General features: G+C 44.7%; 1 protein-coding gene across 1 annotated transcript in view; it reads right to left on the bottom strand.

The window, feature by feature from the left end:
- The window catches only part of vps13b (vacuolar protein sorting 13 homolog B), a 661,063-nt gene that overhangs the window by 251,540 nt on the left and 382,004 nt on the right, over window positions 1–27,519 (bottom strand). The window contains exons 28-31 of the mRNA XM_083634457.1: window positions 18,778–18,919; window positions 17,141–17,413; window positions 16,412–16,568; window positions 15,276–15,387 (exon numbers count right to left, since the gene is read on the bottom strand). Coding sequence (XP_083490583.1) covers window positions 15,276–15,387; window positions 16,412–16,568; window positions 17,141–17,413; window positions 18,778–18,919 — 684 coding nt within the window. The remainder of the gene's footprint in view (window positions 1–15,275; window positions 15,388–16,411; window positions 16,569–17,140; window positions 17,414–18,777; window positions 18,920–27,519) is intronic.

Consider the following 27,519-nt stretch of genomic DNA (forward strand, 5'->3'; position numbering starts at 1 on the left):
ATTTGAAAGCATCAGAGCCACAGAGGGCTTGTGGCTTCACACATGGACATTTGAAAGCATCTGCACATTCTTTCTTTCTTGAGGTTGGCTTCTCCTTTTTTCCTATTTTACTTACTCTGTCCTCCACTTGATTCTGCTCTGGTTTGAAGATCTACTGTGTAGCCTACCGATAATTGCCATTTGGCAGGAGTCGCTGACCACACACACAGCCAGTACACATGCACGCACACACGCGCCCGCACACGCACACACACACACGCGCGCACACACGCACAGATGGACAGAGAAACATGTACAATTACTATATTCATAATGCTGTATTGATATTGAAATAACATAATTGCCTTCTGAGAATGAGACTAGTATCAGCATTGCATTGAAGCTATAGGCACAAAGCCTCACTGCCCTGAGGAAAAAAAGAACAGTTGCCATGTGAACAACTGTCCTTCCAAATGGACGTTACTGTACATTTTGACACATGGCTCATGTTAAGCTATTTCCACGTAAATCCTGCTGAAGGAAAGCCGATACAGCGGGGACAAACTGACTATCACGATCCAGCATTCCACCCGCGGCCCTCCTGCCATGCTGCTGTGTGACTGCCCTCCTGCCCAGCGCCTGGTCTGCCATGCTGCTGTGTGACTGGCCCTCCTGCCCAGCGCCTGGCCTGCCATGCTGCTGTGTGACTGCCCTCCTGCCCAGCACCTGGTCTGCCATGCTGCTGTGTGACTGGCCCTCCTGCCCAGCGCCTGGCCTGCCATGCTGCTGTGTGACTGCCCTCCTGCCCAGCGCCTGGTCTGCCATGCTGCTGTGTGACTGGCCCTCCTGCCCAGCGCCTGGTCTGCCATGCTGCTGTGTGACTGCCCTCCTGCCCAGCGCTTGGTCTGCCATGCTGCTGTGTGACTGGCCCTCCTGCCCAGCGCCTGGCCTGCCATGCTGCTGTGTGACTGGCCCTCCTGCCCAGCGCCTGGCCTGCCATGCTGCTGTGTGACTGGCCCTCCTGCCCAGCGCCTGGCCTGCCATGCTGCTGTGTGACTGGCCCTCCTGCCCAGCGCCTGGTCTGCCATGCTGCTGTGTGACTGGCCCTCCTGCCCAGCACCTGGTCTGCCATGCTGCTGTGTGACTGCCCTCCTGCCCAGCGCCTGGTCTGCCATGCTGCTGTGTGACTGCCCTCCTGCCCAGCGCCTGGTCTGCCATGCTGCTGTGTGACTGGCCCTCCTGCCCAGCGCCTGGCCTGCCATGCTGCTGTGTGACTGGCCCTCCTGCCCAGCGCCTGGTCTGCCATGCTGCTGTGTGACTGGCCCTCCTGCCCAGCGCCTGGTCTGCCATGCTGCTGTGTGACTGCCCTCCTGCCCAGCGCCTGGTCTGCCATGCTGCTGTGTGACTGCCCTCCTGCCCAGCGCCTGGTCTGCCATGCTGCTGTGTGACTGCCCTCCTGCCCAGCACCTGGTCTGCCATGCTGCTGTGTGACTGCCCTCCTGCCCAGCGCCTGGTCTGCCATGCTGCTGTGTGACTGGCTAGTCAGAGGCTCCCTGACAGCACGTAGACAGCCTCAAACCAACCGCACAGGATGCCAGAACATCAACATGTCATGAGCAGGGAGAGAAGGAACAAAAACACTACAATGCGTCAGGCTGACACACACACACACACACACACACACACACACACACACACACACACACAAAGTGCAATTGTATGGACACATATGCATTGGTTCATGCGCACACATGTAAGCGCACACACACAAGGCAGACAGAGTAACACCAGTAGAATGTGTATATTGCAAGCTGTGATAGAGCCGAGTGTTTCCCAGCTCAGTGGTGTGGGTGTGTATTCTTAGAAGCCGTGCATCCTGCCTCAGGATGAACTACACACACTTGCGCGTGTGCGTACACACACACACACACACACACACACACACACACAGGCTGTGGCTGTGTGGCCAGGCGGTCAACCCCTGGATCAGGCCCTTTTACGAGCGCAGGACAGCTGAGGGGTGATCCCTCTCGCCTCTGTCAGCGCACATCCCCACCTGACTGACAGCCACACGCAAAAACACCAGGCTCATTTCCGGGAAGCTCTGAAATAAGGTCTGTCACCTCGTGTGCCACCACACAAGCAATGCAGCAGCCCCCCACCTCCCCCTGCACCCCCCACCCCCATCCCCATCCCCCTAACGCTGCACCCCCCATCCCCACCCCCCTAACGCTGCACCCCCCACCCCCACCCCCCTAACGCTGCACCCCCCACCCCCCATCCCCCTAACGCTGCACCCCCCACCCCCCTAACGCTGCTTCCAAAAGCAACACACTGTCAGGGAAGGACAAATGAAAAAGTAGAAAGAAAGAAAGAAAAAGCGGATTGTTGGGAATGGATAGGTGTTTTGGTTGTGCAGTGAATGGGATCGAAACTCCGAGGGGGGGGGAGGGGGGGGGGGGGGCTGTCACAGCTGTCAGTGTCCCCTGGAAGGAAGAAGAGAAATGATTGAGGAAACCAGAGAATATAATAATAAGGAAAAGTCACTATGGAAGAATGCAACAGAAAGAGTGGAGAGAGACGTAAAAATAAATGAGTAAGTGAATGAAGCCAGTAAAGAAGCAATTGGTTTGATTGGGTGAGCGAGTGAGCGGATAAGCACATGAGAAATTAAAAAAGCGAGGGAGAAACAGTTGTGGTTAACTTGTTTGATTCTCGTGCGGTCCTCCTAATACCCTGCCTCCCTCCCTCTTCTCCCCTTTCTCCACACACACTACTGTACATCTGAATCTTTCTTCACACACACACACACACACACACACACACACACACACACACACACACACACACACACACACACACACACACACATCTGAATCTTTCTCCACACACTACAGTACATCTGAATCTTTCTCCACACACACACACATCTGAATCTTTCTCCACACACTACTGTACATCTGAATCTTTCTCCACACACACACACATCTGAATCTTTCTCCACACACACACACATCTGAATCTTTCTCCACACACTACTGTACATCTGAATCTTTCTCCACACACACACTACATCTGAATCTTCTCCACACACACACACACACACACACACACACACACACACACACACACACACACACACACACACATCTGAATCTTTCTCCACACACTACAGTACATCTGAATCTTTCTCCACACACACACACACACATCTGAATCTTTCTCCACACACACACTACTGTACATCTGAATCTTTCTCCACACACACACACACACACACACACACACACACACACACATCTGAATCTTTCTCCACACACACACTACTGTACATCTGAATCTTTCTCCACACACACACTACTGTACATCTGAATCTTTCTCCACACACACTACATCTGAATCTTTCTCCACACACACTACTGTACATCTGAATCTTTCTCCACACACACTACTGTACATCTGAATCTTTCTCCACACACACTACTGTACATCTGAATCTTTCTCCACACACACACACATCTGAATCTTTCTCCACACACACATCTGAATCTTTCTCCACACACACTACTGTACATCTGAATCTTTCTCCACACACACTACTGTACATCTGAATCTTTCTCCACACACACTACTGTACATCTGAATCTTTCTCCACACACACTACTGTACATCTGAATCTTTCTCCACACACACACATCTGAATCTTTCTCCACACACACTACTGTACATCTGAATCTTTCTCCACACACACTACTGTACATCTGAATCTTTCTCCACACACACACATCTGAATCTTTCTCCACACACACATCTGAATCTTTCTCCACACACACACTACTGTACATCTGAATCTTTCTCCACACACACACTACTGTACATCTGAATCTTTCTCCACACACACACACATCTGAATCTTTCTCCACACACACACATCTGAATCTTTCTCCACACACACTACTGTACATCTGAATCTTTCTCCACACACACACATCTGAATCTTTCTCCACACACACACTACATCTGAATCTTTCTCCACACACACACACATCTGAATCTTTCTCCACACACACACACATCTGAATCTTTGTCCACACACACACTACATCTGAATCGTATGCATCAAAATGTATGGCAAGGCCCATGCAGGCTGGGGTTTTCTGCCCCCTAATCCCCCTAAAGCTGTAAGTGCAGGCCGAGGAATACAAGTGTTGCGGTGCAGCTTCTCACAGAGGAGAGGCCCTGAGAATAACATCAGAGAGGCCACAGTTATTTATGGAATGAACCGCAGGCTGTACACAGAAGTCAGCAGACACCACAACACAGCACACAGGACCATGTATACAGCTCCCTGCTCACATACAGCACAACACTGCCGGCTAAACACAGAGGTAAAGGGGGAGAGCTGCGGTGGAGAGCGCACCCATGATGGAGAGGTGGAGATGGTGAGGGCACATAAGGATAAGATGATCAATACTGTAGACAGATAGATAGGGATATACATTTTTTAAATTCATTCGATATTTACATGAATTTCAAAATTTCAAAATCTCTTAAAGGGCCCCTTAGTCCAGTGGTTCTCAAACTTTTTCATGTCAAGGACCCCTAAACTGACACAAATTAGACCACGGACACCCATTTGATAAGATTTTGTCCCAGGGTCCCCCATATGTTTAGATTTTAGCATTTTAGAGGTTTTATTACAGAAAATGTATGAAACCCATGAGCAAAATAATCATAGATTCTGTCATTGTGTGACTTGTATGGCATTATGTGACAATCAATTATCCCCCTTTTTGCTGGGGACCCCCTGGAACCCCCTCTAGGACCCCTGGACCCCAGTTTGAGAACCAATGCTCTAGTCGGAGAGAGAGACATGGCTGGCGGTCAGCCTGTGTGGAGACAGTCTGCAGCAGACCCTTAGGAAGACTGATAGCCTCATACCAAGCGGTTAGCTTGATTGAACACAGCGGTCAGGTACTCTGGTTCACAGATCAAAGATCAAATCCACTAACATTCATCTGGTTTCCTCTGTTCTGCTTTCCTAAACATCGGCTCGGCAACACACAGAATGACTCTCTCCCTCTGTCCGTAACGCCAGTGGAAGCAAATGGCATTTTCTCCCTTTCCAGGAAAGCGTCTTGCACGTTATACGATATGTTCTTTGTATCATCTGGGACACGGAGAAATCCATCCATCAACCTGGTTCCCACAGAAAAGAATGACAAATATCACTTTATCTGAAGAAAATGTTTTAAGGGGGGAGAGAATCCACCTCAAAGCCGCAGCAGGACTCAGTGGCTGAGTGTAAACTTCCTCTTCACATTATGACACTTTGTCTGAGAGCCGTTTGGACATGAGAACTGATCCCAGCCCATTCCCAGTCTCATCTGTAGGCTCTGTGCAGCCCATTCCCAGTCTCATCTGTGGGCTCTGTGCAGCCCATTCCCAGTCTCATCTGTAGGCTCTGTGCAGCCCATTCCCAGTCTCATCTGTGGGCTCTGTGCAGCCCATTCCCAGTCTCATCTGTGGGCTCTGTGCAGCCCATTCCCAGTCTCATCTCTTGTCTCTGTGCAGCCCATTCCCAGTCTCATCTCTTGTCTCTGTGCAGCCCATTCCCAGTCTCATCTCTTGTCTCTGTGCAGCCCATTCCCAGTCTCATCTCTTGTCTCTGTGCAGCCCATTCCCAGTCTCATCTGTGGGCTCTGTGCAGGCCATTCCCAGTCTCATCTGTGGGCTCTGTGCAGCCCATTCCCAGTCTCATCTGTGGGCTCTGTGCAGGCCATCCCCTCCCATTCAAAACATACTGTATATTCTAGGGTCAACTTTAATAAAAGGGCATGCATGATTTACCCTGTGTAGCGGCCGTCCCCGTTTTTTAAAACAATTTGATCTTGCATTAATCCTGAGTGTCAAGGCGACGTGACATATCTCTTCTGGGTTTACCAGCACCAGGTGTTTCATTTGCTGACTGACAAAAAACGATGTTTATTCTGGCTGACCCTGCCTTCCTTGCTTATTTTTATCTTCTCTCTCTCTTTCTGGAGGAGGGGGGGAATTGGGATGTAGATGTGGAATGAGAGGAGAGGGTTAAACGAGAGGGGAGAGCAGCAAAGGAGCTAAATGATTTAGAATTGACCAAGAAAGGTCCAGCGCTGCGCTAATCATCCCAGTAGGATGCCTGTTTCCTCAGCCTCCCGGGCCCAAACAGAGCAGAACCGAGCAGGAATGAACCCGGGCTCTCTTCTTGTTGTTGAACTCTTCTGCACTATTAGCCACTTTACCTCTGCTTGACTGCTGGGTGGGTCTGTTCTCGGGTCCTTCTGTCGGCTGGCTCAGGTTCAACAAACCCTCATGGATCGCTGCCATTTCCCTTTAAGAGGCATTCGTGGCCTTTTTCTGCCCCCATAACTAAAATACCCTGATGGACTACTGAATTACATTATGGTGATTGAAACATTTGCCTTTAATACACTATAACTAGACCAAATTTACGACAATCATGTAGTATAACGGACTCAAAGGGGATTTTTGTAAAAAAAACAAAGAAAAGCTGTGTTTTTAGCGTTTACATCATTAAAAAGGCTCCTAAATGCAGTGCTGACATCAGTATGCACACAAGGACCGACTGAGGGATCAAAACAGCTAGTGAGCCAAAAAAAGGACCAGAGCAATTAGAGAGATTTAGTAAGTTGGTTTCTGCCACAGTTCAGTGTTAATGACACACTGGCATATTTTCACAAAAATACAAGATAAATCTAGAACAGTGAGTGTTTCGCCGGGAATTAAGATCCCCCTGATTATCTCTTTAAAGCCTAAATGTAAAGACCGAAATAGATAAAAAAGCCCTTTGATTTAAATTGGTCTTGTCTGCCTGGGTAATCCCCACAGAATGGAACTTCTATTGTTCAAAAATGCTACTCTGCATAGAAACACAGTACAGTAGTATTACTGCACCGACTGGAAGCTGTTTGGGGAAGTTTTACAACCCAATTCCTTCCAGTACTACCGTTAGAAAACCTTATTTTTGGTGTGTAACATGCATCACCTGCGAATGGCGTTGATCATTCCACCGGCTTGGCAGATCGAGGCAGCTTTAAATCAATGCACTTTAATTCTTGCGAGAGATATGACAAAACGTTGTTGGTTGTAGTACCGTATGTAGCCATCATTGCCTCTGAACACAGTGGATCAGTGTAAATAAGTGCAGGTCCTGGGTGTCACTGTGTGTGGCCCCGTGCAGCAGCTCCTCTTCCTCCCGGCCTCTCTGCTGCTGCGGCAGCGGAGCGAGCCCGCCGCACTTCTCACTGCTGTAAACAAACGGGGAAAATGGGGCACTTGGCAGCCGACTCAAGTGAGTGATGAGGCAAGTGTGCACTGAAGCATCTAATGAATCATTTGCTGGGAACTCTGCGTTTTTATGAGGAAAAAGACAGACGAGGAGGGAAGACAAAAAAGAGAGAAAGACCAGTTGAGAGCAAACAAAAAAAAGAAGGGCATTCCATATGAAAGGAAAAGAGAGAGGGAGAGAGAGAGAGAGAGAGAGAGAGCGAGAGAGAGAGAGAGAGAGAGAGAGAGAGCGAGAGAGAGAGAGAGAGAGAGCGAGAGAGAGAGAGAGAGAGAGCGAGAGAGAGAGAGAGAGAGAGAGAGAGAGAGAGAGAGAGGCAGATGTCTTACAGACGCTGGAGTGGCTGCTTCAGTATATTGCCCTCGATGTGAGGACAAGAGATTAGAATGTATAAAAGTAGCAAGGCCTCCTAATCCTGCTACCAGCACGGCAGCGCCACCTGAAGCCCAGTGAGCTGATGGTGAATTTAGCGAGGTGCCTGCTGACGCTGTGACAGCTCTGCACCTTTGAACAGTGCCGGCTGTGCTGAGGGCCTATCAGCAGCTTTATTCCACACCTATAGCCTTCACTCCCACTGCCCCAAACTAATGAAAAGAAAAAGACTACTTAGGCCGCTGCGTAAACTCTACTACCGAATGCAGGAACAGCGAAATCCAACGGTCGATCGTAAAGACAATCAAAGTCTTGTGTTTGTTAACAAACAATTTCCTGTGGTTTTGCAATGGAATTTGCTTTCAAATTGTTCACCAGAGGGGTGTGTCTTTTGGCCTCAGGACAAATCTGCCTGGCTGCCTGAGATAATATGAGACTATAGAGAGGCAAAAGTGAACGTCACTTCCTGCTTCAGCACTGTAACAGAGATTTTCTTCCGCAATTTATTTTCCCATAGACATTTTGTAAAATGCGCATAAAAATAGTTTTTACTTGGTCAAACCAAACAGTTCAGCTATATTTAGAATCGGGAGAGACCATAAAACATTTCACTCAGACCAAAAAACAAAACCAAAAAAACATTGAAAAAATATTTTCTTTCTTTTTTTTTCTTTTTTTTTTAACGTTTTGGTCTGAGTGAAATGTTTTGCGGTCTCTCCTTTTTCTAATATCTGAACCGTTTCGTTTAAACAAGTAAAACTATTTTTATAAGCATTTTATGAAATGTCTATGGGAAAATAAATGGCTGATGAAAATCTCTGGTACAGGGCTGAAGCAGGAAGTGACGTTCCACTTTGGCTCTCTATACAGTACATCTGAGTGGCCCAAATAAGCCACATGTACGTATCTACTTCTGTACAGAAGTAAAAAGCATAGGGCACAGTCTGTCTGCAGATTCACTTCATGGCACAGTGGATATTGATAGTACAGGTATATATGTACTGTAAAACCATAATTATGGATTATATATGTGGTAAAATTTATATTTTAAATCTCCATCATTGAGTATAGAGTATGACAGATAATGCAGCATTAACTCTATGCTCTACTACAGTTTATCTTGACTGTAAACAACTTAATAGTAAATAGCCTGAAGGGGGTTTAATAGCCAAAACAACAAAAAGCATTTTTTTTTATTCTATACACACATATTGTGCAAAATGTGGGTCCATTTAGAGGGAAAAAAATTGTGCTCTTCCATGTTTTTCTGAGCAGATGAAAACAGTTCCTGTCAGGCAGCGAGAGAGGAAGTACACTTCTCTCCTCCCCAGGGAGTTATATCCCTCCATCTCAACAGCCTTCCATCTGCACATCCCCATCCCAGGCTGCTACTGGGCAAAGAGGGTGCAGGCTGCACGCTGCACGCTGCATACTGCGGCCTGCCAGGGGATTTGATTAGTGACAGGCAGGGCCCTGGCTTCACAGGCCTGTGTTTATCTGCGGAGAGGGAGATCCCCATCACAACCTCGTATTATGACATATCTACAGGCCAAACCAGGCAGCCATTCAACAGCAATAAGGGGCTGGCTCACTGGCTGCAGCACACAGGCAGTGGGATCAGTCTAACCAACCAAACAGAGAGGGAGAGAGTGGAGGGAAATACCAAATAGACACAGAAAGAGGGAGAGAGAAAATGAGAGAGAGAGAGAGAGAGAGAGAAAGAGACAGGGGAGAAAGGGATAAGGGAAGGTGAGAAAGAGTGGAAAGAAATGGAGGAGAAATGGAATGGAGAGTAATGGAGGCAGCTAGATAGAGAGACAGATATAGAAAGAAAAGGAAAGAGAGACAGAACCAAAACATAGGGAGAGCCTCTTGATATAGCCACATCACGTTGGCTCGGCTCTGCATCACCACTGACAGAGCAGCCCGCTCTGTCGTTGCCGTGGAAACGCGGACATACGCACCAATCAAAACAAAAAAACAAAAAGCATATTTTGCGGTGACGGGATGCTCCCTCTGACAGACCATGAGGTCACAGGCCAGCGTGTGATGGAATCTAAAGCTGTGTCATGTAGGTGTCCCTCTGACAGACCATGAGGTCACCAGCCAGCGTGTGATGGAATCTAAAGCTGTGTCATGTAGGTGTCCCTCTGACAGACCATGAGGTCACCAGCCAGCGTGTGATGGAATCTAAAGCTGTGTCATGTAGGTGTCCCTCTGACAGACCATGAGGTCACAGGCCAGCGTGTGATGGAATCTAAAGCTGTCATGTAGGTGTGGGCATGACGGGAACTTGTGTGTGGGATATTTTAAGACAGAAATGCACACATGCAGAAACATGTGCACACATGGATACAGGCAGGCAGGCAGGGAGGGACACACACACGCACGCACGCACGCACGCACGCACACACACACACACACACACACACACACACACACACACACACACACACACACACACACACACACACACACACAAGAATCTTTAATCTTTTCCTACTTTCACCGAATCACTGTTAATCACTCTTAAGTGGGTCCTTAAGTGTTCTCTTAAGATTTCAACCTGTTTCACATGTGAAAGACCCAGACTTGGTTTCGACCGATATGCGTTTGGGAAGGCCAATACTGAGATTGTAGCTAATACTTTGTAGCAAAATTCAATATCTTGAAATTTGTGCACATGCCTCTGAAACAGCATTTAGATCATAACACACTGACACTCATTACAGTGTAATTGCAAGTAAGGGTCCAAATATTGTCTATGTTTTACAAACAATTTAGCAAGCTTTGTAAATATCAATTGCAACTCTGTAAAAAAATAATTTACTTTGCATGTACGGTAAATGAAATTTGCATGCTTGGCGCTTTGCGCAATCAAACAGGGTTTCTTTGGCTCGAGCCAATTTCTTGAGCTTGGCTTCGGGATGGGAGAGTGCTACAGCAATATTTTACGTAGATCAATCGCAACTCACGCTGTTATGACATCACTACAGCAATATTTTACGTAGAGCAATCACAGCTCACGCTGCTATGACACCATCACTGTTGAGGTCATAAATCACTGATGATGTTATACAGCTCTAGACGGCTCAGCCTGATTGGCCAGGTCAACACTATTAGTGATGTCATATATCACATCGCATCACATTGTGACTGATGTCACACAATGTCTGTGTGAGTGTGAAGGCGTAAAATAGGTAAAATATCGCTGTAGCGCCCACTATGGGTGCTTCCCCCCCAGCAAATTCACGCCAGGCTTGAACAGTGTTTCGGTAGATTTTTGAGGCGATTGGAGCAACGGACACACAGACACACAGACACACAGCTACAATTATAGTAGTAGGAATATAATTTATAACATAACATAACACACCAATTAATGATTAAGTAATGTGCACTATATCATTTACTAGTAATTAATAAGACAATTAAATAACCATCAATTACTTTTTACTAAACAATTACATTATAATTAACTTATTAGTGATGGTTATCATAAAGTGTTATCAACATATTTATTTTTTGTGTAGCATTGAATTTGAATTTTTAATAGAAGTCCAATATTAGTCATACAGGAGGCGGACTCAGGACAGGGATCTTGAAGACTTACAGTATGTGGTAGATTCCAGGTTTCTTCTGAAAATGTTGTTTTAATATTTGTTTTTTGTTCAAAATTGTCTTTACTTTATTAGGTACCACTGGTCGATAGATGTTGAGAGCGAGAGGGAGAGAGAGTGGGGGTTTGTGTGTGTGGGAGGGTTGTATTTGTTTTGTTGTGTTTATTGTACAAAACCTATATTGTAATACTTGCAATAACAGTTGATAATTGTACAGGGAAAAATTTTATAAACATATTATATAAAAAAAAGAAAAGAAAAAGAAGTCCAATATTAGGCCGGAGGAATTGGCAAACGGACTATTGTTCCCTCTCTATCACAGAGAGACTCCAACATGTATTGTTCCCTCTCTATCACAGAGAGACTCCAACATGTGCCTGGAAATGTCACACAGTGCTCCCCTCAAAGGGACACCCGCCCGCGCCATTTGCCCCAAGAAGCTTTCAGTGAAGTGTTCCATGTGCAAAACAATCTGAGTGGAAAAAGTAGAAGGAGAAAGAGAGAGAATGAAAGCAAAGAGGAGTGGGGAGTGAAAGATCTGTGAGATTTTACAGAGGGCCCAAACCACAAGAAAGTCAGGGCTGAAGGCATGCTGGACATTCCCCGGGCCGCCCGCTCATGTACTTGGAAAAATCCGCGCTTTTTCAAGACAGGAAAATGATTTCAGCTGTGTCAATTGACAGCGCGGCCTTGTAGCAGAAGATGGAGAGGGAGAAAGGGGGGAAAGCCTGCAGCTCCGCGTCATCATTCCGCTGGGGAGCCGCTCCTTCAGGGAAGCAACATTCAACATCACACGATCAAATGAAACCGTGTTAATTGTTACCAAATGAACCTGGTGCTGGATCGCAACTCGCCTCTGAGGCTTCACAGTCCAACAGGTTTATTTGACCTTCTTTGAGGAAACCTATCTACTCGAAATGTTAAATACACACAGCACCCCCAAAATGTTCAGGGGTTGAAAGGGAACCCGAGAAGCTTTGAACAGCCACAGAGACAGAGAAACACACTGTATTTAGTAGTCAGGATGTTTACACTATACAATACATGCTGGCTATTTTAGCCTTCACTCTGCATGTGAGGCTGAAGTCTCTTTGCTCTCTCTCAGGGTGGCACTAACAGTAAAGCCCGCTTTCAGACATGGTGAAGCAATCATTTCATGTACAGTAGACAGTAACAGCACAGCGGCTTACATCACTCATTCAATTATGACAACGGATGTAATTAGTGGCGGACTTTAAACAGACGTGTAGAAAACGGCTACCGGCACTTTGAGACATATTTCTTCCTCTAGCTGCAGGATGTTATAGATGGTGCACTCACATTGGTTTGCATGATTACAGATTCTCAATATGACTTTCTCTACACAACTTGGGGGAGCATACTGTATGCAGTGGAGCGCAGTGCAGAGCCCTCATGTCGCAGTGCTGCTTGGTAACAGGCCTCCAATCTCAGGCCTATCAATCACGTGAGTCACAAGTGTGATCATCCTCAATTGGAGAGAAGATGTGAACAGTGAAGGTGGTGAGGATAATTCCTGGCTTGGAATGGAAGAATGAACACAGAGAGCGGTTTGAGATAATTCCCGGGTTTCACTGCAGAGAGGGAAGTAAGTGGTGGTGACTCTTGGCTTCTGTGTGCAGAGGTTTGATGGGGTGAGTGGATGTGGGTGTGTTTGTGCACAGAGCCATGCCTGGGTGCTGGTGTGTAAGGTTGGGCGGTGGAGGGTGGAGCATCTTGCCAAGCCGTCTATGTCTATGGGAAGATGTGGGCACCAGAGCCACAGAGCCACCAATCCTCTAACTACCAGAGACAGAACACTGCTGGCCAATATGGGGTGAAATTGCATGGCTGGTCTGACTGGTTTTTGGGGTTAAAGTCTGAGAAAAACTCAGATAGATATTTTCCATGGCCGCAAGATCATCATTTATCATCTGACTTGATAACAACATGGTCAAACTGTCAACAAAATACATCTAGGCACTATTTTCGTGGAAATAGTGGAGTTTCAACCCATTATAGCTGTACTAACTTGCACCGAAACAAACGGCAAACACTTTCAGCATGGCACACAGCACAACCCATGTCACACAGCACAACCCATGGGGAAAATCCCCCCAAAAGTCCCGGGAAAACAGTAGCTATGGTTACTGATCAATAGCATCCTTGCTCTATACATCAAAAGAACGAGTGAAACAGTGACGGAGATAGCTCGGGCACTCTGGAAGACATTTGGGCAATGTTGTGCAGAGCGTGGTATTTCTCTCCATCTTGCCTTGATAGTTCTGGACTGTCAGACAGGCCCATAGGCCTAAGACCCCCCTCTGCCTCCCTGCTCCATACAATCTCCCTCACTCTGACACTTCCACCAACTGAAGGCAGCAGTGAAGAGTGGAGTGGGCGTGGCCTCTCCTCTGCTTTGTTTTCATCCACCTTCCTTTTTTCTTTCTCAGTGTCAGCTCACACACACACACACACACACACACACACACACACAGCTCACATCTCACTAGCAGCTGCACAAAGCATTAGGCCCCACTTTTATCTCCCTCATTACATGTGTTTGCCAGCTCCATCTCTGCCTATGCACACACACGCACGCACGCACACACACACACACACACACACACACACACACACACACACACACACACACACACACACACACACACACACACACACACACACACACACACACACACACACACCGTGGGGCTGCGGTTTTGAGGCAGCTATGACACAATCCAGATTCTCTTAGCTGCCTATAGCGGCGAAATGTGTTTTTCGCAGACCTATTTGCCTCAGAAGTGCAGCTTTTCCCCCGGCTTGCAGCTTTGATCCACATGGCACGGGGGGCTTGTGTCAACAGTCTTGTGTTTCAGCTGGAGGGCCCGGCCGACCCCCGAGGTGTCACTCACTGCTCCGCGTCATCGGCGGGCAAGCCTGACCACACCGTGGCGCTCTCATCCACCGCACCCCAAAGCCTCCCACGGGAGTGACGTGACAGCAAGCATCATGAGCACACACATGCACAGAAGTCTGCGCACAAACATGAACATGTGCACACGCACGCACGCACGCGCGCGCGCGCACGCACACACACACACACGCACACACACACCAAAGATTTGCTTGTCTCACAGGCTTTTATGAAGTGCGACTTGAGGTCAGACAAATTATGAGTGGCACCTTTAATGAACTGTGGTCAATTGGCAAGATTTGGGGTGGCTAAAAATAGGAAAAGAGAGAGAGTGTGTGTGTGTGTGTGCGCGCGCGTGTGTGTGTGTGCGCGTGTGTGTGTGCGTGCTTGTGCGTGTCTGTGTGTGTGTGTGTGTGCGTGCGTGCGTGTGTGTGTGTGTGTGTGTGTGTGCGTGCATGCGTTGAAGACAAACGTGTGCACCGGCACGTGACAACAGGCGAGATGCAGAAAAAGGATGGGGGTAAACAAGGTGTTTTGCTTGTTTTTCTGTCTGGCCTGGTGTGCACTTTCCTCTACTAATGAGAGAAAGCTACATCAGAAAGAGTTTACAGACATGAGCAACAATACAATAAAGCAAGAAACTAACAAGAACATTTCAAAGGGAAAATAAAAACAAATGGCAGATCAGATGTGTGTCCCCAAAACAATGAGAAACCCTGGAAATGCACATCCTGGTCAGCATCATGGGGTGTCAGTTAACTGCAATGCAAACTGCAAAATGCCACTGTCCAAGCCTTTTCATTGTTCCAACAAGTTCCATTATTCTGCATACATTTGTACACCAACACTGAGCTGTTAAATAGCATTGTGTGACTGCTCATTGCTGAATAATGCATTCCATTTATACAAATGTCTACTGTATTACGTTGTACTATACTTACAACCCCCTGTAAACACCCCAATATAACAGATCTGTAGGTGGTGAACTTCACCGTTGTTCAATCAAAAATGCTAAATATGCAGTTTTCTGAGTTGGTCTTACTGGTAGATGTCTTTCCGCAGCACTGTGCGGCTCAGCGGGTTATCAGCCTGAGGAGCCATGCTCAGGGAACCTAGCTTCAACACCAGGGTGTCCTCTTTCTTCACATGGGGCTCTGCTGGAACACACACACACACACACACACACACACACACACACACACACACACACACACACACACACACACACACACACACACACACACACACACACACACACACACACACACAGGCGTGTGTCAGCGCGTTGGCTACAGTACACAAGCCGATGCGCCGTCACATTGGGGGGCTGCACGAAAGCCTCGCCGGCAGGCTCGCAGAGCGCGGAGCTACCCACGGCGTTGGCTTTCACGTCCGAGTATAAATTAAGCTTCAGTCATGCATTCAATCACAACTAAAACATATTCATCTGGTAATTTTCACATAAATTACCTCAAAAATATTTTGTATGTGCAGTACAGGGAGTATCAAACAGGTGTTGTTTATTAATTTTAACAATGCCGTTTACCTGTTTTTGCAAATCAACTCTTCATATATATATATATATATATATATATATATATATATATATATATATATATATATATATATATATATATATATATATATGCCAGCTCCATGTACTATATAGTACAACCCCCTGTATGTATATATATATATATATATATATATATATATATATATATATATATATATATATATATATAAACAACACACAAACAGATATGCAAAACCATTATGTGCAAACATACACATGAAAGCATGAAGGTGCGCGCATACACAGACACAGAGTGACTTAGCACCATTAGTCTTTACTAGCAGCAGACACAACAAGCCTTCATCTATGACATTCAGACAATAGTGATTTGATATTCTGTAGGAGTGTATGCAACTGTGGTGGGCTTATTCACAACCTCAACTATTTGTCTTTGCAAATGTCTCTGGATACTAATGTGGTGGCTCTGCTATGTCTGGACGGCCATGACAAGGGCTTTCATACGAGCACCGCAGGCATGAGGAACCCAAAACATAGCCGGCAACATAACGTTGTACTGTAGCATGGCGGTAATGGAAACATACGTTTCCCATGTGTGTACTTAGTGTGTCTATGTTTTCAGAGGAGACGAGCTGTGCTCCAACCTGACACTGTGTGTGTGTCCTGCGCTCCGGGGCAGAAGACCCTGATCACACTGCTGTTGATGTAGATGAGAGGCAAACAGCGAGAGGTCAGGGTGTGGCTTCTCATTGGCTGGCCTGCTGACTTCCCACGCTCTCGGTAGCGTCTTGGTAGTGTAGCCTGGAAACACATCAACTTACAATGTAGGTTCAACAACAATAGGCCAAGACACTCCCCAAGCACAAATGTAAAAAGCCTGTATTGATGGGTACTGTAGCTTTATTGAAAACAACTCCTCATCAGGGAGTAGCACACCAAACTGCATGCAAAATGCAAGACTTTGGCATTGGAAATAAACTTGAGAGCGGTGCTTCACTAAACTCTGTAACAGTGAAAAATTATATCTTAAAGGATTTCGATCAATACAAATTTGATTTCTTGTCATAACATCAATTTCTTAAACAGGATGTTGCTCCAATTTTGTAATTTAGAGTTTTAACAAAAGTGAGCTTAACAAAAACAATTTGTACAATGGAGGGTCCTGTCTTGAGATTTCTGTTTTATCATCAGTTTGCCAAATTCTTCCAAAATCAGTCTAGAGTAACTGCTTTAAATAACTACAAATTTTATCCATGTAAGCTTACAAATGAAGCTCTATTTTTCTTATTGATTCCCCTGGGGGCTCCAGCCTCATCATACTGGCCTATTACTAGCCCTACCAAAAGCTTGTATAATCAATCTAGGATTTCTACCTGGAACAGCCCTGCGATGGTGGCCAGTAAGGGACAGGAGAGCACCACGTCGAAGGGCTGGGCCGTCAGCAGGATTTCTCTGAGGTACTGAGGTGAGCCGTCCGCTAAAGGATCAGGGGCCGCCCGCTGGCCACCGGTGGCGGTGCAGCTGCGTGAAGGCCGCTCGGGACGTGTGGTCAGTTTGTGGCGGACGTTTTTGGTGACCGCCTGGGTGTAGGTGATGGAGAGGAAGCCATGCTGCTGGTGAGAGCACTCCAGGACTTTAGCTGCCGTCTGGCCGGCGGCGAGAAGGGACAAAACACACCGTGATGAGTAGCACACAAAGCACTCTTAAGAAAAAAGGTACAACATAATACAATATTGTACCTTTTCTCTGAGAGACTTGTCTGATTTCTTGGATGAGGATTAAGCCTTGTTAAGCACTAGAAAAATTTAATTGTATACAATTAAATTTAATGCATTTCTTCATGGGCAACAATATTTCCTATTCAAAGATTAATACAAATTAGTCTACAGTACACAAGTGATCTCCAAGACAAATTAGTCTTGGAGATCACTATAACTATTAAATACAAAATAAAAAATAATACATAATTACAGACATGGATTGAGCCTGGACTCTAGAACTTGTTTATTCAATTGAGATCTTTATTGAAAAATATTTTAGCCTTGAACAATGCTTAATTCATGTCTCTAAAAGTGCCCTAATGAGTTTTGGAAGCCAAGTCAGGCCTATATATTTCAGAACAAGACTTTACCTCTACCAGGAACACAACCCTCTATACACTGTAGTGCCATACCGCTCTAACAGAGCAAGCCAAGCTGAAGCCACTAGCACAACATCCATGAGTGTAGAGCAGATTTATTCATAGGCTATTGTCAAAATGAGACTGGAGCAGTAACTCAGCCTCCTTTATGAGAAGCATCATTTCTTATAATAACAATGAGTGATTGTAGCTATCCCCTGAGGCTGAATTAGAAAGCATGTTTCTGATTTATCAGAAAAGCCAGATCTCCAATCTAATGACTGATTTGAAAACTTAATTACAATATAGGAATCATTCAAATAGTAATAAGCAAAAGAAAATAATCTCCAACTACAGCGTGATTAAAAGATATTTCCAAGAGAGGCAGATCTGTTTAAAACATCAAGGTAGAGTCTGCAGGAACCTCCATTAACAGTGGACTTGATAGTAGTTTACAAATGAATTAAACCTGATAGCTAAATAACCATAATATTTAAAAGCTTAAAATTATGCACCTAGATTTGGAGGATTGGTGCAGTAACTATAAATGCAGAAAGGCTTTTTAATAATACATAAATCCGAACAGATGGTGGATTACATTTCACCAAGTTACATGCAACCCTCAGGGAAAAAGTGCAAAATCTGTTAAATACTAGAGGTGCAGTATTTTATTCATTTGTGATTCTTACAGTGACTACAATATAGCACTAAAAGGTTCAATAGAACATTTCAAAGGAATACTAAAAATTCCATAAAAACCATATGAAAGCATTGGCTTCTGAAGCATCCCTGAGGGGCACGCTGGAACATTTCTTTTGAGCCACTGTTGATGGAGGCTAAGCAGAGTCAAATAAAAAAAAGGATGAAAAAGGAGAAGCGCTGGATTCTTACAGGAGGGAAAAAGCCAGAGAAGTGGCTGAAAGAGTCCTGCTTGCTGACGGGTCGAACCAGTACAGTGCGTCTGTTCAGCTTGTCAGTGCAAGAGAGGACCACTCCTCCACAGCTGCCCGAGCTCCGGGCACCCTCCTCCGGACTGGGGGTGAGGAGCAGAGAGGGAGGGAGGGAGGGAGGGAGGAGACACAGAGGAGAGAGGCAGAAGGAGGAAACGATAAAAAGGTGGACAGAGGAGGCAAGGAGCCACAAAAGGCAAGTATACGTATTCAAATAAGAGAGATTTTAGGGAGGTAAAGGAATGACAAAAGAAAAGGAGAGACAGGAGAGCAATAAGCATGGCATTGAAAGATGATTTGGGCAAATCAAAGTTAGAGTGAACTGATTAAAACCAAAAAAAGAGAGGTTGCACCAGCTGGAACAAGCTGAAACATTGGGAAATGGTCTTATACTATCGAAGCAATAAGAACACATTGCAATTGTTTAAATGAGCTTTCTTCGAACAGTTATGACCAAACTGGAAAAAGTGCAATTTAGAGGTGCTTCAAATGAAGGACTAGTACAAAAAGGTACTGGGCAGCCATGTGAACTCTGCTCTCTAAACAGTTGCAAGTGTTTATGTGTCCTCTGCAGTCAGCCGACAGTATAAGACCATTGCCAAGAGGCAGTGTCATGATGTCATCATCAAGAGACTATGGGAGCTCATGTCAGAGTCTCCTCCCACACAGAGAAGAACCGCTGTCACCAGATTTCATTGGCTAGATAATCCAGCCAATCAGAGCCACTGGAGAGACAGGGAGTTGGAATTTATTTTGAATTCAATTGGTTAACAGTATGTGTTCAGTGGCGTTTGTTTACACTAGTTTGAGGTTTACTTATTGATACACAAGTTACAGCCAAAAGCATAGTTTTCCAGTGACTTCCTTCCTCTCCCTGTCTGTCCAGCATGAGTCGACATGAGTGACCTAGATTAGGAGCAGCAGAGTATACAGTATACAGCGGGCTAGGGCTGCGAAGGCGGCTCTGGGACAAGCAGAGGCCTCACCGCGGCTGTCTCCTTGCACTGCAGGATGACTCCTTCATAGTGGCCAGAGTGCCAACCCTGGCCTGGTCTGGAGAGACACACAAGGCCAGGCTTAACTTGGGCATCTGGGCCGACTTACACTGCTGTTGGATGGGCTGGTGCCATCAGTTTAATGGTAACATCTACTGTAGTTATCATTGCTTTTGGATTATTGACACTAAAACTAACAAAATTAACTAACACTAACAGCTTTATCAATCTTTCAACAGCATGCACAGGTAGATACGCTTCAAACTATTAAACTTGTGAAATTACTTTTTTCTTATATCAATTTTTTTTCTTGCAGATTTGCCCCATGTTTACTCCACAATTGTACTTGGCCAATTCGCCCTGCTGTCCCGGTCGTTGCTCCACCCCCTCTGCCAATCTGGGGAGAGTTGTAGGCTCGCACATGCTTCCTGCTTCCTCTGATACATGTGCAGTCGCCAGCCGCTTCTTTTCATCTGACAGTGAGGAGTTTCATCGGCAGGACGTAGCACATGGGAGGATCATGCCAGGATTCCCCCCAGTTTCCCTCCCCACGAACAGGTGCCTTGACCAACCAGAGGAGGCACTAGTGCAACGACCAGGACACATACCCCTACTCCAGCTTCCCACCCGCAGACATGGTGAACTGTGCCTGTATGGACACCCGGCCAAGCTGGAGGTAACACGGGGGCCCGAACCAGCAAACCTTATGTTGGTAGGCAGGGAATCTACGGCTACCCGAACGCACTCATGAAATTACTTTAATCACAAAATACGCTATGGCATCATCATAATCAACATGTGACTTTAGATTTCATATGGCTTATTGTTGTTACCATCCATGAGAACACCTGTGGAGCAGAAACCAAAAGAAGTCAACATGAACACACACAAACACAATAACCATCTGTCTCAATGCGGGGTAGGTAACATTATCACTAAGAAACGTGAAATCTAGAATACATGTGTGTGTGGGCATGTACAGTGCACGCACGCACACATACACAGGCACGCACGCACGCGCACGCACACACACACACACACACACACACACACAGACACACACACACACACACACACACACACACACACACACACACACACACACACGTATAGGGTTATTACGGTTGGCTGCTCTAGGATGCCAAAACATGCACAACACATTTATGGCACAGCCTTTCACACAATGGAATTGATTCAACAACATCTAATCCGTTTAAGCAAACTCCTCTCTCACCCAGCTTGCCCCCCTCCCCCTCCCTAACTCCTCTCTCACCCAGCTTGCCCCCCTCCCCCTCCCTAACTCCTCTCTCACCCAGCTTGCCCCCCTCCGCCTCCCTAACTCCTCTCTCACCCGGCTTGCCCCCCTCCCCCTCCCTAACTCCTCTCTCACCTGGCTTGCCCCCCTCCCCCTCCCTAACTCCTCTCTCACCCGGCTTGCCCCCCTCCCCCTCCCTAACTCCTCTCTCACCCAGCTTGCCCCCCTCCCCCTCCCTAACTCCTCTCTCACCCAGCTTGCCCCCCTCCGCCTCCCTAACTCCTCTCTCACCCGGCTTGCCCCCCTCCGCCTCCCTAACTCCTCTCTCACCCGGCTTGTCCCCTCCCCCTCCCCAACTCCTCTCTCACCTGGCTTGCCCCCTCCCCCTCCCTAACTCCTTTCTCACCTGGCTTGCCCCCCTCCCCCTACCTAACTCCTCTCTCACCCGGCTTGCCCCCCTCCCCCTCCCTAACTCCTCTCTCACCCGGCTTGCCCCCCTCCCCCTACCTAACTCCTCTCTCACCCGGCTTGCCCCCCTCCCCCTCCCTAACTCCTCTCTCACCCGGCTTGCCCCCCTCCCCCTACCTAACTCCTCTCTCACCCGGCTTGCCCCCCTCCTCCTCCCTAACTCCTCTCTCACCCGGCTTGCCCCCCTCCCCCTCCCTAACTCCTCTCTCACCCGGCTTGCCCCCCTCCGCCTCCCTAACTCCTCTCTCACCCGGCTTGCCCCCCTCCCCCTCCCTAACTCCTCTCTCACCCGGCTTGCCCCCCTCCGCCTCCCTAACTCCTCTCTCACCCGGCTTGCCCCCCTCCCCCTCCCTAACTCCTCTCTCACCCGGCTTGCCCCCCTCCGCCTCCCTAACTCCTCTCTCACCCAGCTTGCCCCCCTCCCCCTCCCTAACTCCTCTCTCACCCGGCTTGCCCCCCTCCCCCTCCCTAACTCCTCTCTCACCCGGCTTGCCCCCCTCCCCCTCCCTAACTCCTCTCTCACCCGGCTTGCCCCCCTCCCCCTCCCTAACTCCCCACCAGGAGACTTGGAGGTCATTGAGGAGGTGGTCTATGAGTGATTGGGTATGTGTGCGCTGCATGTGTGTCGTTATCTATTGTGTGCCTTTTGACAAGTCTTTCTGTGTGTGTGTGTGTGTGTGAGCGTGTGAATATCTCTTTGTAATCTCCCCTCTCAGCCATAGTACACGTTCTGGGAGTGACTAATACATGTGGACCCCCCACCGCTCGCTCTCTCTCTCTCATCAACCCTCTCTCTCTCTCTTTCTGCTCCCATCCAGTCATCTCTTCCTCCAGGCCATTTGCGGAGCAGCTGGAATACATCAGCTCCAATTTGTGTGAGCTGCTCCTTGGAGCGAGTAGGGGTGAACTGTCACCGGCCGTCCTCTCTCAGGGGGCGTCTCTTCAGGGAGCCCCGTTGTCAGGGGAGACCTCACTCAAATACAGAGAAGACGCTTTCTAATCTTATGAACTTCCCAGTGGAGAGGAGACGCCCGCCTACAGAGTTTAATAGCCATGCACCCATCTCCTCCTCGCCTCTCCACCTCTCTGTCCCCCCCCATCCTCTCCTCCATCATCGGAGCCAGAGCCGCCCACCTATATACTGTATGGTTTAACACACCTATATACTGTATGGTTTAACACACCTATATACTGTATGGTTTAACACACCTATACTGTATGGTTTAACACACCTATATACTGTATGGTTTAACACACCTATATACTGTATGGTTTAACACACCTATATACTGTATGCTTTAACACACCTATATACTGTATGGTTTAACACACCTACATACTGTATGGTTTAACACACCTATATACTGTATGGTTTAACACACCTATATACTGTATGGTTTAACACACCTATATACTGTATGGTTTAACACACCTATATACTGTATGGTTTAACACACCTATATACTGTATGGTTTAACACACCTATATACTGTATGGTTTAACACACCTTTAGACCACGGCTCTCTTGAATACTCGATTCTGATTGGTCAATCAACAAGATTCACCGGTCATTATTTCTCGACAACCGACCGCTGCTCTGCCACACCTGGATTAATCAGTTGATAAGAGCATTTTGTCAGCAGACACTACTAATTAGGCCAACCAGTTGCAGCTGTGGTGTCTTGTGTGCCAATTACGAATGAAACCGCTTTGTCGTTGAAAACGCTATTAAAAAAATCTATTTGAATAATTATTTTTGTCAGATTACTGAAATAATTTAGTTGTAGGCCGTGTTCTAAGCGGGATAATGTATAGTGAGCCGGTGATTACTGGAAATAATGACCTTCAGGTGAATGATTAAGCCCTCCGCTGCGCGTCGGGCTCAATCATTCACCTGTCGGTCATTATTTCGCCAATATACTGTATGGTTTAACACACCTATATACTGTATGGTTTAACACACCTATATACTGTATGGTTTAACACACCTATATACTGTATGGTTTAACACACCTATATACTGTATGGTTTAACACACCTATATACTGTATGGTTTAACACACCTATATACTGTATGCTTTAACACACCTATATACTGTATGCTTTAACACACCTATATACTGTATGGTTTACCACACCTATATACTGTATAGTTTAACACACCTATATACTGTATGGTTTAACACACCTACTGTATATACTGTATGGTTTAACACACCTATATACTGTATGGTTTAACACACCTATATACTGTATGGTTTAACACACCTATATACTGTATGGTTTAACACACCTATATACTGTATGGTTTAACACACCTATATACTGTATGGTTTAACACACCTATATACTGTATGGTTTAACACACCTATATACTGTATGGTTTAACACACCTATATACTGTATGGTTTAACACACCTATATACTGTATGGTTTAACACACCTATATACTGTATGGTTTAACACACCTATATACTGTATGCTTTAACACACCTATATACTGTATGCTTTAACACACCTATATACTGTATGGTTTAACACACCTATATACTGTATGGTTTAACACACCTATATACTGTATGCTTTAACACACCTATATACTGTATGGTTTAACACACCTATATACTGTATGGTTTAACACACCTACTGTATATACTGTATGGTTTAACACACCTATATACTGTATGCTTTAACACACCTATATACTGTATGGTTTAACACACCTATATACTGTATGGTTTAACACACCTATATACTGTATGGTTTAACACACCTATATACTGTATGGTTTACCACACCTATATACTGTATAGTTTAACACACCTATATACTGTATGCTTTAACACACCTATATACTGTATGGTTTAACACACCTATATACTGTATGCTTTAACACACCTATATACTGTATGCTTTAACACACCTATATACTGTATGGTTTAACACACCTATATACTGTATAGTTTAACACACCTATATACTGTATAGTTTAACACACCTATATACTGTATAGTTTAACACACCTATATACTGTATGCTTTAACACACCTATATACTGTATGGTTTAACACACCTATATACTGTATGGTTTAACACACCTATATACTGTATGGTTTAACACACCTATATACTGTATGCTTTAACACACCTATATACTGTATGGTTTAACACACCTATATACTGTATGGTTTAACACACCTATATACTGTATGGTTTAACACACCTATATACTGTATGCTTTAACACACCTATATACTGTATGGTTTAACACACCTATATACTGTATGGTTTAACACACCTATATACTGTATGGTTTAACACACCTATATACTGTATGGTTTAACACACCTATATACTGTATGGTTTAACACACCTATATACTGTATGGTTTAACACACCTATATACTGTATGGTTTAACACACCTATATACTGTATGGTTTAACACACCTACTGTATATACTGTATGGTTTAACACACCTATATACTGTATGCTTTAACACACCTATATACTGTATGGTTTAACACACCTATATACTGTATGGTTTAACACACCTATATACTGTATGGTTTAACACACCTATATACTGTATGGTTTAACACACCTATATACTGTATGGTTTAACACACCTATATACTGTATGGTTTAACACACCTATATACTGTATGGTTTAACACACCTATATACTGTATGGTTTAACACACCTATATACTGTATGGTTTAACACACCTATATACTGTATGGTTTAACACACCTATATACTGTATGGTTTAACACACCTACTGTATATACTGTATGGTTTAACACACCTATATACTGTATGCTTTAACACACCTATATACTGTATGGTTTAACACACCTATATACTGTATGGTTTAACACACCTATATACTGTATGGTTTAACACACCTATATACTGTATGGTTTAACACACCTATATACTGTATGCTTTAACACACCTATATACTGTATGGTTTACCACACCTATATACTGTATGGTTTAACACACCTATATACTGTATGGTTTAACACACCTATATACTGTATGGTTTAACACACCTATATACTGTATGGTTTAACACACCTATATACTGTATGGTTTAACACACCTATATACTGTATGCTTTAACACACCTATATACTGTATGGTTTAACACACCTATATACTGTATGGTTTAACACACCTATATACTGTATGGTTTAACACACCTATATACTGTATGCTTTAACACACCTACTGTATATACTGTATGGTTTAACACACCTATATACTGTATGGTTTAACACACCTATATACTGTATGCTTTAACACACCTATATACTGTATGGTTTAACACACCTATATACTGTATGGTTTAACACACCTATATACTGTATGGTTTAACACACCTATATACTGTATGCTTTAACACACCTATATACTGTATGGTTTAACACACCTATATACTGTATGGTTTAACACACCTATATACTGTATGGTTTAACACACCTATATACTGTATGCTTTAACACACCTATATACTGTATGGTTTAACACACCTATATACTGTATGCTTTAACACACCTATATACTGTATGCTTTAACACACCTATATACTGTATGGTTTAACACACCTATATACTGTATGCTTTAACACACCTATATACTGTATGGTTTAACACACCTATATACTGTATGGTTTAACACACCTATATACTGTATGGTTTAACACACCTATATACTGTATGGTTTAACACACCTATATACTGTATGGTTTAACACACCTATATACTGTATGGTTTAACACACCTATATACTGTATGGTTTAACACACCTATATACTGTATGGTTTAACACACCTACTGTATATACTGTATGGTTTAACACACCTATATACTGTATGCTTTAACACACCTATATACTGTATGGTTTAACACATATATATACTGTATGGTTTAACACACCTATATACTGTATGGTTTAACACACCTATATACTGTATGGTTTAACACACCTATATACTGTATGGTTTAACACACCTATATACTGTATGGTTTAACACACCTATATACTGTATGGTTTAACACACCTATATACTGTATGGTTTAACACACCTATATACTGTATGGTTTAACACACCTATATACTGTATGGTTTAACACACCTATATACTGTATGGTTTAACACACCTACTGTATATACTGTATGGTTTAACACACCTATATACTGTATGCTTTAACACACCTATATACTGTATGGTTTAACACACCTATATACTGTATGGTTTAACACACCTATATACTGTATGGTTTAACACACCTATATACTGTATGGTTTAACACACCTATATACTGTATGGTTTAACACACCTATATACTGTATGGTTTAACACACCTATATACTGTATGGTTTAACACACCTATATACTGTATGGTTTAACACACCTATATACTGTATGGTTTAACACACCTATATACTGTATGGTTTAACACACCTACTGTATATACTGTATGGTTTAACACACCTATATACTGTATGGTTTAACACACCTATATACTGTATGGTTTAACACACCTATATACTGTATGGTTTAACACACCTATATACTGTATGGTTTAACACACCTATATACTGTATGGTTTAACACACCTATATACTGTATGGTTTAACACACCTATATACTGTATGCTTTAACACACCTATATACTGTATGGTTTACCACACCTATATACTGTATGGTTTAACACACCTATATACTGTATGGTTTAACACACCTATATACTGTATGGTTTAACACACCTATATACTGTATGGTTTAACACACCTATATACTGTATGGTTTAACACACCTATATACTGTATGCTTTAACACACCTATATACTGTATGGTTTAACACACCTATATACTGTATGGTTTAACACACCTATATACTGTATGGTTTAACACACCTATATACTGTATTTTAACACACCTATATACTGTATG

The sequence above is a fragment of the Poromitra crassiceps genome (assembly GCF_964638095.1).
Source record: "Poromitra crassiceps genome assembly, chromosome: 1".
NCBI lineage: Eukaryota > Metazoa > Chordata > Actinopteri > Beryciformes > Melamphaidae > Poromitra > Poromitra crassiceps.